Source organism: Charadrius vociferus, unplaced genomic scaffold (assembly GCF_000708025.1).
Source record: "Charadrius vociferus isolate BGI_N301 unplaced genomic scaffold, ASM70802v2 scaffold163, whole genome shotgun sequence".
Lineage (NCBI taxonomy): Eukaryota > Metazoa > Chordata > Aves > Charadriiformes > Charadriidae > Charadrius > Charadrius vociferus.
The window spans coordinates 4,949,441-4,967,118 of NW_009648332.1; the positions used below are offsets into that span (position 1 = coordinate 4,949,441).

The following is a 17,678-nucleotide window of genomic DNA, read 5'->3' on the forward strand; positions in this document are numbered from 1 at the left end:
TCTATTGCTAACCTTCTGTGAAACAATGAAGCCCCAGATTTCAGGCTGCCAATGTACATCTGAAATAAAGAATACTTAGATGAATAAATAAATACTGTTTCAGAGGTGATTAGAATCTCAGGAATGTAAATATAGATACATGTTAAGTAGGCTTTATGGGAGATACTTGGAGACCTTTTTTCATAGAATCATAGGATCATATGATTCTTTCCAGTATCTGAAGAGTGCCTACAGGAAAGCTGGGGAGGGGCTTTTTACAAGGGCATTTAGTGATAGGATGAGGGGGAATGGCTTCAAACTGGAAGAGGGGAGATTTGGAATAGATATTAGGAAGAAATGGGTGGTAAGGAGCTGGAACAAATTGTCCAGGGAAGCTGTGGATGCCCCATCCCTGGAGGTGCTCAAGGCCAGGCTGGATGGGGCTTTGATGAGCAACCTGGTCTAGTGGGAGGTGTCCCTGCCCATGGCAGGGGGGTGGGAACTGTATGATCTTTAACATTTCTTCCAGCCTAAACCATTCTATGATTCCATGATTAAGATGGTTTCTTTCAATTGAAGTCTGGGCCTCTGCAGCAGTTGTGTGGATATTAATTGCTGTATTTAAATTAGTTTTCTTAGTAGTCTCCACTGACTCCAATAGGGCTGGGTAGAGACAGTTTTGAATATCCCTTAGTTCAGTGGATTTCCGTCCTGGGGTTACTATTTTGTACTTGATGCACAATGCTTCTACTGTACATTCAGTTTAGTAAGTGACTAGATGGCTTTCTGGGAGCAGAAAAACTATATACAAAGCTGGGCCTGAAGAAGCAAATGCGTGAACTAATTGGGAGAAGCTGAGGATCAAAGTGATGTCCTGTCCTGAGTGCTGAAGTGTTTACTGAGGCCCTACTCGGAGATGGACTTTGGTGGCCAGTTCACACTCATTCCAGACTGTTCCATCTTTGTAACCATTGGTAGCTCAGTCAGTCAATGTTCGTAGGGTGCATTTCATAGCCTACACGCAGCCTCGTGCTTTTTTTTCTAAATAGAAAAATTGTCTCCGTGTTTTGTTTTTTTTTTTCTTTAAAATGAAAAATGACAGATGGCAGGTGGGGACTGAATTTTTAATACTTATAAAGATCAAGTTGGTGTTTTAACATCTTCCTCTGCTTGAAAACTTGCTTGTTTGTTGTTCTGTGTAATAGTGTTTCTTAAGAATGGTTATACAGAGATTAGGATGTATCTGGGGTTTGGAGGAGGTTTCTTTGTCATCTTGTCTACCTCCCCACTCTCTCCTGACATTGTTTGTGCATTAGTTACCCGTGTCTGGGGAAGAGATACTGCAATTGTGACTTTTTTATCCTTCTTTTTTGTGATTGGACTCCTTTGGGGGGAGTGTTAAATTTTAAAATGAATAATATTTAAAGCTGACAGAGTCCTTTATACTGATAGCAGGAAAGTCTTGTATGTTGTGAGCTGCTGTTACATGCATAGTAATTTAGTCATCTGGCAGTTAATCTTGAAATTATCTGAATATTTTTGCTTTTTCTCTTTACAAGCCGCTCTCCAGAAGAGATTTGTGATCTTGAGAAATTATGTTTTTTCTTCTTATTAGAACAAATTTTCTCAGCTCTTTAGAGATGTAACATCTCTTTATGTTAAAGATGTAAGCGTTTACTTTTGTCATCAGAAAAAATTCAAAATAAGAAGGTAAAGGGCATACTCATACATATAAAAAATTATATCTATTTCATGCTGCTGAGACAACAATGGCTTTAGCTGACTGTATACTGAGAGCTATAGTTGGAATGACAAACATGGATCAGAGGTCAATGGTTGGAAATGCATGCAAACGATGCTCTTCAGATCATAGAAATACAGAGAAAATCAGTACTACTGAAAGCATACCAGTGTTAGTGTATTTGCAAGAATACAGAGTCTTATCTCACAGTATTTTTTTATTTCCTCTTTTTTTTTTTGAATTACAAAGACAAAGAGCTTAGCATATCCAGACTATTTTTTTTAATGCTAGTCAACCCACAGTCAATATGAAACTTGACTCCCTGCCTTGACCTTTAGTTTCCTTTTTTCTGTTTTTTAGTTGTTTTGGTTTTGTGTTGTTTTTGTTTTTTTTAAGTAGTGTGAAGTGAATATCTGCCTTCTTGGGAGTGCTTCCCGGAACACTGCTGAATAGTTGTTAAGCCACGGCAATACTTTTAAGTGTTACAGAAACTGGGGTCTTGCATAAGGTCCTCTGAGCCCTTTTTCTAGAAGTTTCCAGTCCTTTTCTGTGAGCCTGCTAGAGAGACCACAAATCAATCTCTCCTTTTCCACTGGGTTTGAGCCAGAAGCAGAACTGTAAATAGATTTACTGCTGAACAAGTCAGCAAAGTTTTGAATATTTATTTTTCATACTTTATTTTTACATTTTTCATTATTTAGGTCACCTAGGGAAAGCATTTGCTAGTGTTGCAAATTGACACTAAGCAGAGCGATGTGGCTGTACAACTCCTCGTTTTGATTGTAGCTCCTGTGCAGAGCAATGGTACAAGCGCATTCTTCAGTTCCTGCCCATGATGTGTGGCCGGCTTCAGTGAATGCAGTTGACTTGCCCCCACAGACTGGTTGGGTGTGCATAGATAAGTATCCCGTATGCTTTCTGAAAAAGCATTAGAACTGTATTCTCTCAATACTGCAGGAAAGCAAAATTCAAGTCCTTCAAAATAACTTGCTTTCATAGTGCATGTGCATTCTCATCCACACCTAGAAGACAGTGTTTTTCTTGGGGACTTGCAAGGTGAACCTTCCTTGCAGCACTGAAACCTGCAGCAAAGTACCTTTCGTAAAGAAAAGGAGAAACAGTGAGGTGGATTCTGTAAGGTAATGACAGAAGTCACCTGAATGGAGCTATCTGCTGGCACAAGAGAAATTATGTCTCAAGAGATCACAGCAATGATAGGAGTATTTGACCATTTCTGTTATGTTGAAAGGCAAAGCTACTTCTCATGCATTTGGGATCAAAGGATTCTTTTTCCTACTCTGGACATGGCAGGCTTTAGCTTTTTTTTTTTTTTTATCATTGATCTGAAGAATAATAATTTCCAGAGTGAAGTCCAGCTCGATGTCTCTTTTTTTTTTTTTATGTTCTCCTGGTTATACTGCTGATATGTGATCTTACCTACTATAAAATTTAACAAAAATCTAAGTTCTGTTTGAAGTAAGACAGAGGTTAACTGTATGGATCAGATGCCCTTCTGTAATATTCCTCTATTGTTTTACTTCCATCTTTTTATGTTATTTTTTTCCAAGTGCTAGGGAAATACCAGCGTGAAGTTAGCTATTACTAATGATAGATATAATGATAGATACTAATAGTTAGATACTAATGAAAGACTAGATCCTACGTGGAGTCCTTGAAAATTCCAGTTATCAGAAGCTTTGGCCTCAGTGATCTTGAAATGTCAGCCCAGGATCTTGGGTACTAGTTTTCTTGTACAGCAAAATCCAGACCACAGGTAGTTCACCTAATATTGTAGAGAGCGTCATGCATCATAAGACAGGGTTTACTTCTGTGAGAGAGTGTGTTTAAGATCTGAGAAGTTTCTGCTACAAAGTGGAACGCTGAAAAATTTAGCAGACTTTTTAGGAAAAAAGCTTGCTCTAGGGAGAGCCTGCAACTAGATTTCCTGTCTGTTTCTAGCTATTGAAAAGTCATTATTTCTGATTTTTTGGAATTTAGTTTGGTAGTAAGGTTGTTCTTGAATCTTTTGTGCTTATCAGTCTCACCTCTTGGGGAAGTTTCCTTATTTTGCATTCTTTAACTTAACCTCTGGAAATCAGCACTTGAAGATCAGTTACTTTATAGTGTATTCTGCAAAACTGAGCAGTACCTAGAGAGATTCCAGTTGCCGTCTGGGGTTAAACCACGACAGCAGAGGATAAGGAGGTGCAGCCCATATATAATATACTAATGTTTTAGTACCAGAATGACTTGAATCTTTTGGGGGCAACTGCTCAGCTAGAGTATTGGGCCTTCCTTGATATCTCGGAAGCTGACTGTTACTTGGGATTCACTTTTTACATGAGGATGATGTATCTTGCCCCAGTTTTAAGGACTAGATATGAAGCTTAGGAGGGAAAAGAAAGCATTTACTGATGTAAAAACTCAGCACAGAATGTATCTCTGGTACTTCAAGGCCTAACTGTAAACAGGGCTTTTGAAAGGAAGAGAAACTATTTAGAAAGGATGAGAAATGTTTACTTTTTTAAAATTTCTTCCTGAAGAGGGAGACCAAATGGGTACACAGCTAAGCTGTCAGCTTCTGCTTCCAAATATATAGGCTGCTGTGCTTTGATTTAAGGCCTTGTCTGTGTGTAATTGTTTCTGCTTCAAAGTGGTATCCTGGCATTGTGAAAGCAGCATACTTCCTCCACTTCAAATCCTTACGTTCGTACAGTATTTGTATGTTAGTATGTTTTCATTGTAATTCAGGAACTGGTATGTACCAATATAGTCTCTAAAACACTTTTACACTGGTATAGCTGCATCTACACTAAGGTTCATAGCCATCAGTCATTTTAAGAAAAAGCAAACCAAAATTGCGTCCTTTACAAAGCAGATCAGTAACAACCCTTAAGCGTAGCCCAGCCTTTCTATTGTGCCTTCATACAGATCTGTGTACGCTGAGAACCAAGTTCATTGTACTGAATTACCACTTCATGTCCTCTTAAATGAGAATAAAGCAACTTCTGCATTTATTGTGAATGCTGCATAAATGCCTGCTTGGATACAAAATCTGTGAGGATTTTTCTCTATTTCAGAATTAAATATATTTGGTTTCCTTGAGAATCTCTCTTGTTCCATGTATAAGTTCTTGCAGATTGTGGTTTTTCAGGTTATACTTAGCTTTAAGAGTTCTTTCTCCCTCTTCTCCCCAATTACAGTAGCGTTCTCTCCAGTTGTGAATCTGGTACTACAGTACTTCATTGATTTCTGTCCTCTGATAGTTTGTCCTTGTATGTGGTTTTGCTCAGCATGAAGTCTGTGTCTTTGAAGCTGATGAATTCTTCATGGAGGCCACATGCACCGAGTTGTTCACAGGGCTAGGAGGCGTGATGGTGGGGGAAGGGGTCACGATAGGCATTGCAAATATTCTGCAGTAGGCTTTTGCATTAATTCTACTGATACAGAATTCATTAGTATCTCCTGCTGCAATGCGGTATTAACATTTTTGCTATGTGCAAGTGGATGATTGGATTGTCTGACATTTGAAATTCCTATTTATTACAACTCAAGTTTGCAACTGCTGTTTGACTAGAGTACATGGGTGGATGTATCCTGTTTGTATTTCATGGGGTATTTCATCCTAATGGATAAAATTATACATGAAAATAACTTTATTCTTTAGCACAATCCTTAGGCTTCTTTTTTTCTTTTTTCATCAAGGTAGATGTTGTCTGTATGACCTTAAAAAAAAATCCTTATCTCATAAAAGAAAATAAATGCCTTTAGTCACATTACAAGGGAAAATGGTTCTGTTTCCTTGATCGTACTCGACACAACATCTTTGAAATTAATCTTGAGAAGTTCTCTGATTGATCTGGCTTTTTCTAGGTCACTGAGCTATATTTCCAAAGTGTTTATACAATCTATTGGAATCAATAAACAATTTAAACTGATGTAACTGCAGAATGTTTGCAAGTCCCAGGGAAAATTGAAAGTATGACGAAGAATACAGCTGTAGAAGTTTATTTCGTTTATCAGAACAAACAGTCATTGAAACGAAATGACTTTCCTTTCAACATTGCAATGTGATAGTGACACCTTAATCACATAAATAAGTAGCTAGTCATTTTAAATACTCGTTATTGGTGATTTTGGGCAAATGGAATCCCTTTATTTATACTTTAAGAAGCTGTGCTCTAAAGCCCGTTTTATAAAATATTCCCAATAGGAGAGTTAGAGTATCATAAAAAGGTTTCACTTCAGATTATGGTTGTTACATTTCAGGCCTGATTTTATTTTGTTTGAGTTTTTGCTGGTATAAATATTAACATTATGACTTCAAATGTGGATGAGACTCTATAGTTATTACTAAAATTAGACAATAACAATACTAGAAATACTAATTAAAAAGAAGCTGATACTGTTTTTAATCACACTTAAGGTTTTGATTTTTTTTCCTTTTTTTTTTTTTTTGGTTGTAAATTAAGTTTAGGGTATGTGTGAGTGGCTAACATTTCTTATACCACAGCGCACACTAGTGGATTGATCAATAAAATCACCTGAAGAAAGAAATCTAATAGTTCTTGAATTAAGTACTTAAATCTTCTTCTTCTTGCAGACATAGCCACGTATTTCCTAAATGAATACAATAGCAAGCTGGGTTTTCTTTTTTCCAAAAGTAAATACATTTATCTCCAAGGATATTTGTAAGTTTAAGATTAATAACAATGATCTGAAATCTTACATACGAATTTCATAAAATTTATTTCCCCAAGGCAATCTATTCCAACTTCTCTTCTCAGTGCCAGCAACCTGGATGTTGGAAGAACAGCAGCTGCCGTATAAATGAGAGAAAATGCCATGACTTCATGGGTCTATCTTTTATTTGTCAAATGGGAAATGACTCACTCTTACTGCATCTAGGATGCAGATTTTTTAAACGTGCATTTCAGAGGTTTTTTAGTATTAGTAAATGTTTGTAAATGCTAATGGGAAGTCATAAGACGATAGCACCACTCCAGCCCCTTTCCTTTACCTCTCTTCTTTAAAAAAAAAAAAAAAAGTTTTTGTTTTTTTTTTTTAAATACTGCTACTGATAAAGCGCATGCATTGTAATGCAGTATATCACGCTGGGTTTGACTGTGTTACGGAAATGAATGTTCCTGCCTGCTTAAGGGACTCAGATTTCTATTTCTTTAAAGGCAATGCTTACCTCCCCTAACAAAATTCACAAACCGTTTTGCTTTCTTTCAGGACAAGTTATATGGGATCTTTTAGTGCAACAGATCGTTAGATTCTAGTATGCAAAAGAATTGAACAGTATCGATTTGCCATACATGCTGTTGGGTTTGATATTAATTTTAAATGTTCAGGATGTACGTACGAATGTTATAGCCAGCTTTGTGAAAATTCTTGCCTGTAATGATCCAAAGATAAACAATGTTAAATGTCATTAGAATTATGGAAAATACATCCCCCATAGATTATATGATTCATCTTTTCAATATTGTGTCATTACTTGGCACCCTTTCTTGAAGAAAAAATAGAAGCATTCAGAAATAGACAGTTTGATTTAAGGAAACTCATAAATAGGCTGAAAATATTGGGGCTCTTTAGATCAGAGAGGTATTTTGGAAAGGTAAGCAATAAGAATTGGGTCCAAATAAGTTGATTAGATAGAAGAAAATAGAAGAAAATTACTCAAAAGCAGAGAACTGGTCACTTTCTACTTGTATTTCTATCTCTCTCTGGTGATAGAAGGAATGATCCAAAAGATAGCAAAGTGCTTCCAGCCCCGCTTGTAACCTTCAAGGCAGCCTGGCACTTCCCATTTTCAGGATCCTGCCTCCATTAATTTTAACATTGCCAAGTTACTTGTTTTGGACTGAAGCTTTCTATGTGTACTTGTTTTGTTGTTTTTGGAAGAAGCTATACAGTTCTTTAGCTGTATTGAAATTTCTCGAAGTTTGATAAAGGTATCCTAAGCCAGGCATGATCAGATTGGGCATATCAGAGACTGGATAATGCAGGAAATGTGATAAACTGGAGAGAAGAGGGCAGAAGGGCTTCCAGTCTCAGTCCCACAAACCCATCCAGAGCCCAGCATAGAATCTCAGGGTTCAGAATCATGACAGAGTTTGGAGAAGAGAAGACTTTGGGGAGACTTTGTAGCAGCCTTCCAGTACCTAAACAGGGCCTACTTGAGAGCTAGGGAACAATTTTTTACAAGGGTATGTAGTGATAGGACTAGGGTAATGGCTTCAAACTGGAAGAGGGTAGATTTAGATTAGATATTAGGAAAAAATTTTTCACTGTGGGTGTTGTGAGGCACTGGAACAGGTTGCCCAGAGAAGCTGTGGGATCTCCATCCCTGGAGGTGTTCCAGGCCAGGCTGGATGGGACTTTGAGCAACCTGGTCTAGTGGGAGGTGTCCCTGCCTATGGCAGGGGGGTTGGAAGTAGGTGATCTTTAAGGTCCTTTCCGACCTAAACCATTCTGTGGTTCTACGATTCTATGTTTCTCCACTGCATCAAATCTCTGAAACTGTTTCTTGTGCTCCTAATCTACCCAGGGTATGGCAGCCCGGTACTGCTTTTGGCTGTTTTTACATTATCTCAAATTGTAGTGGAATGTCTTCCCAGCATGCAGCTTGCCTGGTGACCCCTATTCATATTAGCATGATACCACATCATGAGTTTTTATTTTCTTGGTGCCAAGTCAGGTTCTCGGAGGTTAGGAAACATTGAAATTAAGATGCATAATCTTGACTGGGTACCCCGTTTCAATCCACTCTGGTGAGATTTTGTAAATCAACATTTCATAACTTTTCCCCAACAATTCTTTCCTTACGTTGATCTCTTTTTTTTTTTTTTTTTTTTTTTGGATAATACATTTTTGAGTGTACTAACATGTAACATGTGGAGGATGTGCTGCAAATGATCCTATTCTTAAAATCTTAGTTGGCTTCCTTAACAGTCTGAGAATAACTATTGGTATGAAATTTCTGCCAGCATCTGAACTTGCTGAGAGGGATGAGGGTTGGGCTTTTTAGTAAAGGGGGAAAAAAAATGTGCTGCAAAACATAAAAGCGTAAAATCCAAAAGTAGCTGTTGGTTGTAGGTCCCTCATATCAAGCAAGCTACCTGTTTTTTACTGTAAAAAAGCAACTTAAAATGCAGTGCTATCTTGTGAAGTAAAGATTGTGAATTTGCAGTTTTTTAACTCCATGGGCTTTCCAGTTTGCATGCATTGGGGTTATCTTCCTGTTGATTTATTCCAGTGAAAAGAATGTCATGTGTGTAATACTTCCTTTTAAAAGAGGAAAATGAGACCTGATCACTGGGAGTAGAATAACTGTACAGCTTTTCTATTCTGTAGGGACAATAGAAACATTACGGAAATATTACTCAAGTTGCAAAATCATCAACATTTTCTATGTTTCACATCTTCTGTTGGTATTGTGGATGCATACCATTCATACACTGCTTTGAAATGTTTCTTTACTTGTACCCCAGAGGAGAAAAAGAATCAAATCTAACCATTGTGTATGTTCCGAATAGAAGGAAGTAATGCATACTTCATAATTCAAAAAAAAAAAAAAAATCTGAGTCAAAAGCATCATGTTATGCATGTCATTGAGCTTTTCAAAAAGAAAATATTTCTTCTGTTTGTTTTTCCTCTTCCTCCTGCAGATTTAGCTCTGGTTGGCCTTCACCAGCAAATGGAGATGAGATCCATAAAAGAGTGAAAAATATTTTAAGGACACATAGTGCCAGACAGCGTCTAATATTTGTAAGTTTGACTGCATATTAAACCCTTCCTTTTCTCCAGGATGGCTGAGAAAGAGAACCATGCCTAAAGTCTTGGATTTATTATAATGTTGTCCTTTGAGGCAGGCTTGATTGTAGAAACACGAATTCAGTATATAAGCTGAACTGTTTCATGCTGATTTTGGTATCCTCCTTATGTGTAGCCTTTATGGACAGCTGGTATAGGTAACCCTCTCACGGGGTATTGAGGACAATTACGTGGGTTTTTTATATATTTGGTTCTCCGATTACAGTTTAAGCAAAAAATATGTTACAGATCTGTAGAACATCAAGGCTTAACATGTTGTGCAGCTGCACGTCAGCAGCTGCTTCTGTCCAGCTGTTTGTAGAGCTCATATTATTCTTCAGATCTGTGCTTTTTTGCCTTAATTACCTAGCTTTCAATGAATAGAGCTCTTTATCTAATGAGATTATGCCCGGGATCAGAGTATTTTGTCCTTCAATCTGATGGAATTTTGAAGTGTGGTTTTAGACAGATAAAAATTTTAGCTATTCCGATTTTGAGAAACCCGGTTGTGGCACAGGATCTCCCTGGCCAGAGCATTTTACAAACTGAATAACAAGGCTGTTCATCTGCAAAGAACTTAGGGTCTTAAGTGTGAGGTGAGGTAAAGAAAGGTAAGGTAAATGGATGTAAGGATGAGAGTTAGGCAAGATTAGGATTAGGAGCTCAGATGAAATTATTTTTGTCTAACAATCTAATACACAAATGTTATTGATCGGTTAGAAAAGACATGAGTCTCAAAGTGGAGAAAGACATCTTTTTTGCTTCAGGTTTTCCTCCTAGAAGGAGGGGTGTTGACAGAAATCTGCTTTTGAATGTTGCTGCAATTTTAAGTCGCTACTGTCCCCAGTTGTCCACCTTTCCCCTCTGACATAGTTTGTGGTATCAGTGGGAAGCGTGGTAACGCGTGTGAGAGCCCTCGCCTCCCTGCCTCATACTTCGGCAGAGAAACAGCAGGTATAACACTCGTACACTGCCGTATGAGCTGTGCTGGCTGGGATGCTGTGACTCCACTGACTACAGTAAACCCATAGCAGAGGGCTGGGGCAGAAGTGAAGGTTGTTGTCTCAATTCACTGCTGCAAGAAGTACTGAAAAACATCTGTCTTACCTCTGAAGTCTCAATTGGTTGATTGATTGATTTCCCCAGATTTAGCCATCCTGGGCAGCTCCTTACATTGCCTGCATGCTCTCTTAATCTGGTTATTTTCTCATTTCTGTTCAATCTTCATTTTTAGCTTAGTTGTTGTGCTTTTTGTTTTGAACTCTGAAAAACATTTACTTAAGCATGCTAAGACTGTTTGGTCTAGTTCATGCTGTGCCTTGAGTTTGTATATGAACGTTATGATCTTGTTAGCTGCTGACTCTCAAATAGAAGATGCCCATCACATTTTTCTGTGTTTCAGCCCCTTCAGAATAGGTACAAATCATGTCAAATGCTTCTCTGATGTTTCAATGAACTTAAGATAACAAATTGAATTTCATGATGGTCCAGCACCTACATGTAATGAAAGTTTGCACAGCCTGAACTATCTCCAGTGGTCCTTGACTACTTTCCTGGAACAACAGACCATGATTTTATGATAAAAGATTTACTAGTTTGTTAGGAGAGCTGGCTGGCTGTTCACATGATCTCTCCATAGAGTCATAAAGACTATTAAATATAGTAATGGGTAAAGGAGAATTTGATCATTTTCTTCCTATTTACTTATTTTACTTATATAATTTAAAACATTCTACTCTAGACTAACTTACACATGTGCAGGTATTCACATGTTACTGCAATATTGCAGAAATGTGCAAAAATTTGCAAGTGTGGTGTTAGATTCTTGAAGCATGGTGCTTTCTGTTGGCTTTCTGTTAGCATGCCTTGTCACTTCCAGTATCAAACACTTGCTGAATACTCACAGGGATTAATAATCAGAGATGATGCTTTTCTGTTTCTTCTTCTGCTGGAAAGCCTCATGTTTCTGCCCTAAAAAAATCCAGATATCAGAGTATTGGGTAAGATTTTTGAGTCCTGAATTATCAACCTGGTAAGAACAATGCTGGAAAAGGACCATTTTTCTCACTTCATTTTCTTCCACTGAGCAAAAGGAATGGGAGGATGTTACAGAGAAGTCTCATGGTGTTTGATAATTGTGTACAGCTAACTTGTGAAAGCTGTACCAACAGCAGCTGACCTGTTTAAAAAAAAAAAATCGGGTCTACTTGCAGTGAGTACTGTAAAATACACCGGGATTGGTTGTGCTTCCCCAGGTGACCCGAAATCTAGGCTGCATTGTTATGCAGTGGATAGATGAGGTAAACGAGTCATCTTGAAACTGAGGGAATAGTAAAGCAAGTGCACTGGCAATGTGGTGAGTAGATTTTGGCTCCAGTCTGGATCCTCTTCCAAACTTTGAAAGGTTAAAAATTATCTCTTATTCTGTTTCATTCCAAAGAGCCTAATGCTAAATAACCATTCCCAGAAGCATCCAGCTGTGTTTTCCAAAATTTCATTTCCATAGTGCTCTGTAAAAATAGTGTGACAAGCTCTGCTGCAGGTTCCTTAGGGTGTCCACTGTAGCTTTCTGATGTGACATTCTGACAGTATCGTAATGCTTCCATCTTTTTTTTGACTTTCCAGAACATAATTTGCCTCAGGCAAATGCTGCAGAGTTTTATTTACTGCTGTACCCCGTTTCCTTTTCAGTGCTTTGTAGTCTGTGACTGCTGAAGGAAGAGAGTTTTCCTGTTTACAAACACACTTATTACCTTGTATTTCACCACAGTAAATTCTGGTACATTTTTCCTCATCCATACGCCTGCCGTTCAGCTTGCGCTGCATCTTAGTGCCACCTACCACTATATTTACTGCCTTTTCTCCCAGATTTGTGTTACCAGCAAGCGTGATTATTTTTACTGCGCAGTCTTTTTTTTTCCAGTTATTTCTTCTGTAGCATGAAAGGTGATTTTGTTTACTAATCCTTACAGCAATTGGCTTCTGCTAAAAGTGTCACTTAATATCACCTCTTAAGTAGTGTCTTTGCTCTTCAGAGTAGAGTGAACGTGGTTGTGTGTGGTGGAATTTCTACCATCCTGACTCAGGTGAGCAACTGGCTCCCTTCGCATGAGATGTTTTGTTTCTTACTTACCTAAGAGGACAAATATGGGTTAATTAATGTCTAGATAATACTTGGAAGGTAAGACTGCTTTCTAGCGACTCCTAAGAATACCACTGAAGTGTCATTAGGCGTATCATAGGTATTTTTTTAAAGTTGGGTAAGCGTGTTCTCAGCCCTGCATTATGATATCGAAGTATTCAGATGTGTTGAATGCTTCTGTATGGTAAAATGCCTTCAATGGGCAAAAATAGCTCATTATAAAAGCTAATAAATAATAAGTTTTATGTTCTTTTTCCCCTGTTCTGCAAGAAACAAAAGGCAGCAAGCAGTAGGTTTCATAGCATTTAACCAAGGTGTTTGTTGGGGATTAGTGAAGCTTGTGCTGTCTGCATAGTTCTTTAGATCTACACTGTCTAGAAATTCTTTCCAGTTTATTACCTGAAAATTATTAGCTGAGTTGTACTGAATTTAATTAAAAGTGTTCATAAATGGCTTTTGGCTCATTACACTTTGTCCCTTTTTTCCCCCAAGAAATGTAAGCACTTTAATAGTCTTCTACTAAATGGAAGGAAAGTATTTTTGAAATGAGATCATTGTAATCAGAAGCCAAGGTAATGAGAATTTGATTTCTGTTTTTTTAGGATGAGAGTAACTCGTCAGAAGGAGACTTGACTAAGACAAGAGAATCTTTGCATAAAGCTCCCTTATCCATGAGTGAACTGCAGAGCAGGTATGGAGTTTTTCTCTGGCCAAGACAGAACAGTCATACTCGTGATATTGCCCTTTAAATTTAGGTAAAAATTTCTCTTCCTATTTTGAGCTGTGTAATATATTGCACTGGGAAAAGGCTTCTGTAGGAGTTAGTCCTACCAAGCATTTTCACCTAAAAGCAAAATACAGTTAACTATCATTATGCTTTTCATGCTGTTTGGCACTGTGTCAGTATAGTCTTCATAAAACAGTGATTTTGTAACTGGAATCATAAAAATGATCCTTGGGCAGTAGTTTTGGGATTTTATCAATCAGAGAGCAAGTGTCACTTTAGAAATAACCAATTGGTTATTTTTTTCATAAAACTATAGGAGTGCAAAAATAAATTGCAGATTGCTTACTAATATGGTTTTGGGCTGTTTCGTTGTTTTGGTTTTGATTGTTGGTTTTTTTCCAAAACACATATTCAGAAAAGAGAAGCATCTTAAAAAACACAGCAAATGTATATACTATGGTTTTAGTGATTCAGCATGCTGTATTTCAGAAGACATCTTGAAAACCTGGTTCATGTAGGTGAATTATTCTTTGTAGTCCTCACATATATGAAATGGGTTTCATTCGAATATTTTGCATAAAATACACCAATTGAATTGATTTTGACAACTTCTGTAGTAGAAGTTACAGTATTGATGTTCTCTATGTATGCACACAGTATTTTGTAGACCGTTTTGGGTACTTGTTGGGGAATGATACTAAGTAATGTAAAATATATTTTGGCTTGTATGGCTTTTCTATTTTCCTTTATATTAAGAGAGAAGTTCTAGAACTGTGGTGCTAAATTTGAGAGATCTTGACTTTAGGAGAAAAAAGGTTTTATTTTGATAATTAAATGTGGTGCAATATTTTGTAACAAATGCTTTCCAAATCACCACTGTATACCACTGAAAGGAGCGTAATTCCATATGGGTATCATAGTGAGCTTCTACTTGCAATTAGTAAGCTCTAAAATGTTTATTTATGATTTGTTGGCTTTTTTCTTAAACTCCTGTAATCTGTAGTCACCTCCGCACAAGGGATCTAGTTAGTCTTAGATTTTCACATGTATCAGAAGTTGCTACTGAAGTTGTTAGTATTTCTCTACCTGTGCTTACTCCTGTGTTCTGCGTGTAGCCTTTTTGCTCCCTTATCCTTTGTCCTGACAGCTGCTGCAATTAAATTGTGTAGGATGTGTTTGTGAGAGAGAAAGTGCAAGTTTTTGTTTTGAGGCAGCTTTGGGACTTTGAGATTGATGCTGAAACTGGAGACCATGAAAACAGAAAAAACAAACCCTAACACTACAGAATCAAGCAGTGATGGGATATGAAATGTGGCACTCAGGTTGGGAAAGGACTGCTCCTTGGGTTTAGAGGCCAGCAGCTCGAGTCCCATTCACTGAAGGGCGAGCCATAAAAGGACTCGAGGACAGTCTGATTGCTGAGTGTTTGCCACAGTGCTCATGAACAGGATACAAGGACAGAGACAGAGTTCATAGAAGGACATGGTACTGTCGACCAAATGTTGGCAGTAAAGTAGATGATTGAAAACCACTGGGAGTAAGGAAAAGGTCCGTGTTTTGTGAAATATTTAGTATATGATTCACTCAGAGAAGAACTTCTGGGACTCTTAAAGGAGATGTATGAGGGAACAAAAGCATATGACGGGTATTTCAGAGCAGGGAGTTGCGTGCAGAAATCCTGCTGTTAATATGATTTGTGAGTGTAATTCCCAGATTGCTTAGCTCAGGTTGTCAGCTGGTTTCCAGTTGAGACAGGAGAGGAACTCTTCCCTAGCTTGGCTGTATCTTTGTCCACGCCAATGCTAAATATCTTACGTGCAAGGATTGGCTAATGGAAATACTTACACATACACCCCCCCAAAAAAAGAAAAGAAAATGAAGCTTATGTCATTTTTTTTTTTTTTTTTAAAGTCTTTGTCAGTACCAGAATAAGGAACTTGTGAAAATTACTATTGCTTTTTGTCCGTCCTTTACTGTAGTTAAAGTAGTTGGATTTGGAGTGTCTCTATGTAGATTAAGCTTTCAGTAGAAGAAAAGGTAAGCACAAGGCTGAGTGCAGGAATTGGATTCCAAGGAAAAGAGTGTCGGACCTGTTTGTTGTATAGTTACAAGTGCTGTTCCTAGTGCTGTGTTGATTTGTTGGCCTGAGAATTCTCCATCAGAAGTGAGGTAACATAAACTGCAGAGAGGAGGAGGTAAAACTTCAGTTATTGATGGGTCCCCAGGGTATTGACTTGTCTACATTTAACACAGGCCTGTATAACTTTTCTGTTGATTTTGCTGTTTGATAGGTTGGTTTCTTTGTGTCCAAGCTGTGAAGCACAGTTCACCCTTTCCAGGGTGATAAAGAGGTTTAAATTTGCTTCACGCTGTTGACTGACTTTAAATGTTGGAGCTTTTGTGAAAAAGTGTGACAGTGGCCTTCCTCTCACTGGAGCCACATAAAGATCTTCTCATTGTTGTTTTATGTGGTGTAGATTGGCATCACCATAATATTTGAATGCAAGAAATCTGAAAGCAAAAGCTATTCTTTCTTTTGTTTTCCATGGGACAGTGGAAGCTTAGAAATGTGAATTTAGAAAATTGATCCTACATCTTCCTCTTCTTCCCTCACCGTTTTCCTTTCTTAAAGTGAAAACCTTGTGTTTTGATGCAGCTAGCAAGAAGTATGCTTGTGAGTCCTTTGACATAAGGTGGTTTTTTTCAATTTTGTCGCAGTTGTTTACTGATATTGAGGACAAAAACTCAATCCTAATTTTTAAGTGTCTTAAGAGCCTAAATCTCTAAGCAGATGTGAAAAATATCGCCTCAGTAGTCATTTTTTTGCTTATGATTTTTGAGCTACTTGTTTCATGCTTTATAACAGGAAAATTGCTCATTTCATTATGTGACAGAAGCCTTTGTTTTGAAAGTTTCAGGAGAAGGAAAATTGTCACGAAGTTTAGATATACGTACTTCAGATTTGTCAGTGTTTCATAATGATTTTCAGAGAATAAATTTCTCTTCATAGATCTAGAAAATAATTTCTCAAAGCAATTGAAATATGAGACTGTATTTGTGTTTAGTATTAAAACGGTGACACAGAAGATAGGGTGGGGAAGGAACACTCAATTGCCACTATATCATAATGTATTTGGTAGAATATTTAATCCAAGATGCTTCCGATAGAGCACTTTACAGCTGCAACCCCAGTAATTTAATATAACTCTGATAGATTGTCTTCGTATTCAAATAGCTGCTTGTGGTTACATTGTGACCTTCAAAGGACACAAAAATCCTACTGTGTTGCTCTTGCATAGGCTTAGTGCCTGGTCAGACTGCCTATCAAAATACAGCAAAATGACTGCATGCTCTTTGAAAATTAATTCTCTTTCTATTTGGGAGGTATTATCAAGTGCACTCAGATAAGTGGGGGAGATTTTGTGTGATTGAATAACGTGGGGCTCCCACTTAAAGTAGCTGCTGTGCAGTTATTGTTTCAATTTGTGAAAGGTGATCTGTGTTTAGCAGCTCTGCGTTTGGATTCTGCTGTTTTTGTGCTTCATAATTTCTCTTCCTTATCATGATTTCATCATTATTTATCTTCTTTCTATTGACAGCTCACCAGTGCAGCAGAACACAACTGTTCACTTGGATAATGGTGAATATTGGTCTAGTCGTGCAGCTCTATACAAAGGGAAGCCTCACAGAGCAATCTTTGAAGAGAGTCTTGAAAAAATATACAGAAACATGTACCGAAAAGCTTCTGGCACTGTTTCAGACCAAAAAACGCACTCCTGATAGCAATTCACCTGGAAATGCACAGTACACAGTGTTCATATTTGTAACGAAACCTATTTTTATGTAACAAATATTTGTACTCTATTTTTAAGGTATAGTTATGGTTGGGCAGGGTTTTGGAGAAAAGGGGGTTTGGTCTAGGTTGCTAAAAGGAAACTACTAACACCCCCCTGTGCCTTCCCCCCTCCTCACCCCCAAAAAAACCCAACCACAGCAACTAAGTCCCTCCACAGTTAATCAAGATGGTGTTGCTCCTTTGTAACTACGAAAAGATAGTAATTTGAAGACTAATAGGTCTGCTGGACATTCTTATCTGACATTAACTCAGGTTTCAGTTGCAGCCAATTCCTATTAAATAATTAAAACTATTTAGCAACGTAAACAGAATTGGTTGAAGAAACAATGTGGCCTAGTGTTCAGAGAGGGGGTCTAAAGAGGAAGGTGAATGTGAGTGTTGATTTAAAAGCGTCCCATCTGGGACAAAGGGA

General features: G+C 37.8%; 1 protein-coding gene across 1 annotated transcript in view; it reads left to right on the top strand.

The window, feature by feature from the left end:
* SPATA6 (spermatogenesis associated 6) overlaps positions 1-17,190 on the top strand; it is a 34,732-nt gene extending 17,542 nt beyond the window's left edge. Inside the window, exons 10-12 of the mRNA XM_009884637.1 lie at positions 9,397-9,496; positions 13,286-13,374; positions 17,010-17,190. Of these exons, the coding sequence (XP_009882939.1) occupies positions 9,397-9,496; positions 13,286-13,374; positions 17,010-17,190 (370 nt within the window). The remainder of the gene's footprint in view (positions 1-9,396; positions 9,497-13,285; positions 13,375-17,009) is intronic.
* The last annotated feature ends 488 nt before the right edge of the window (positions 17,191-17,678 follow it).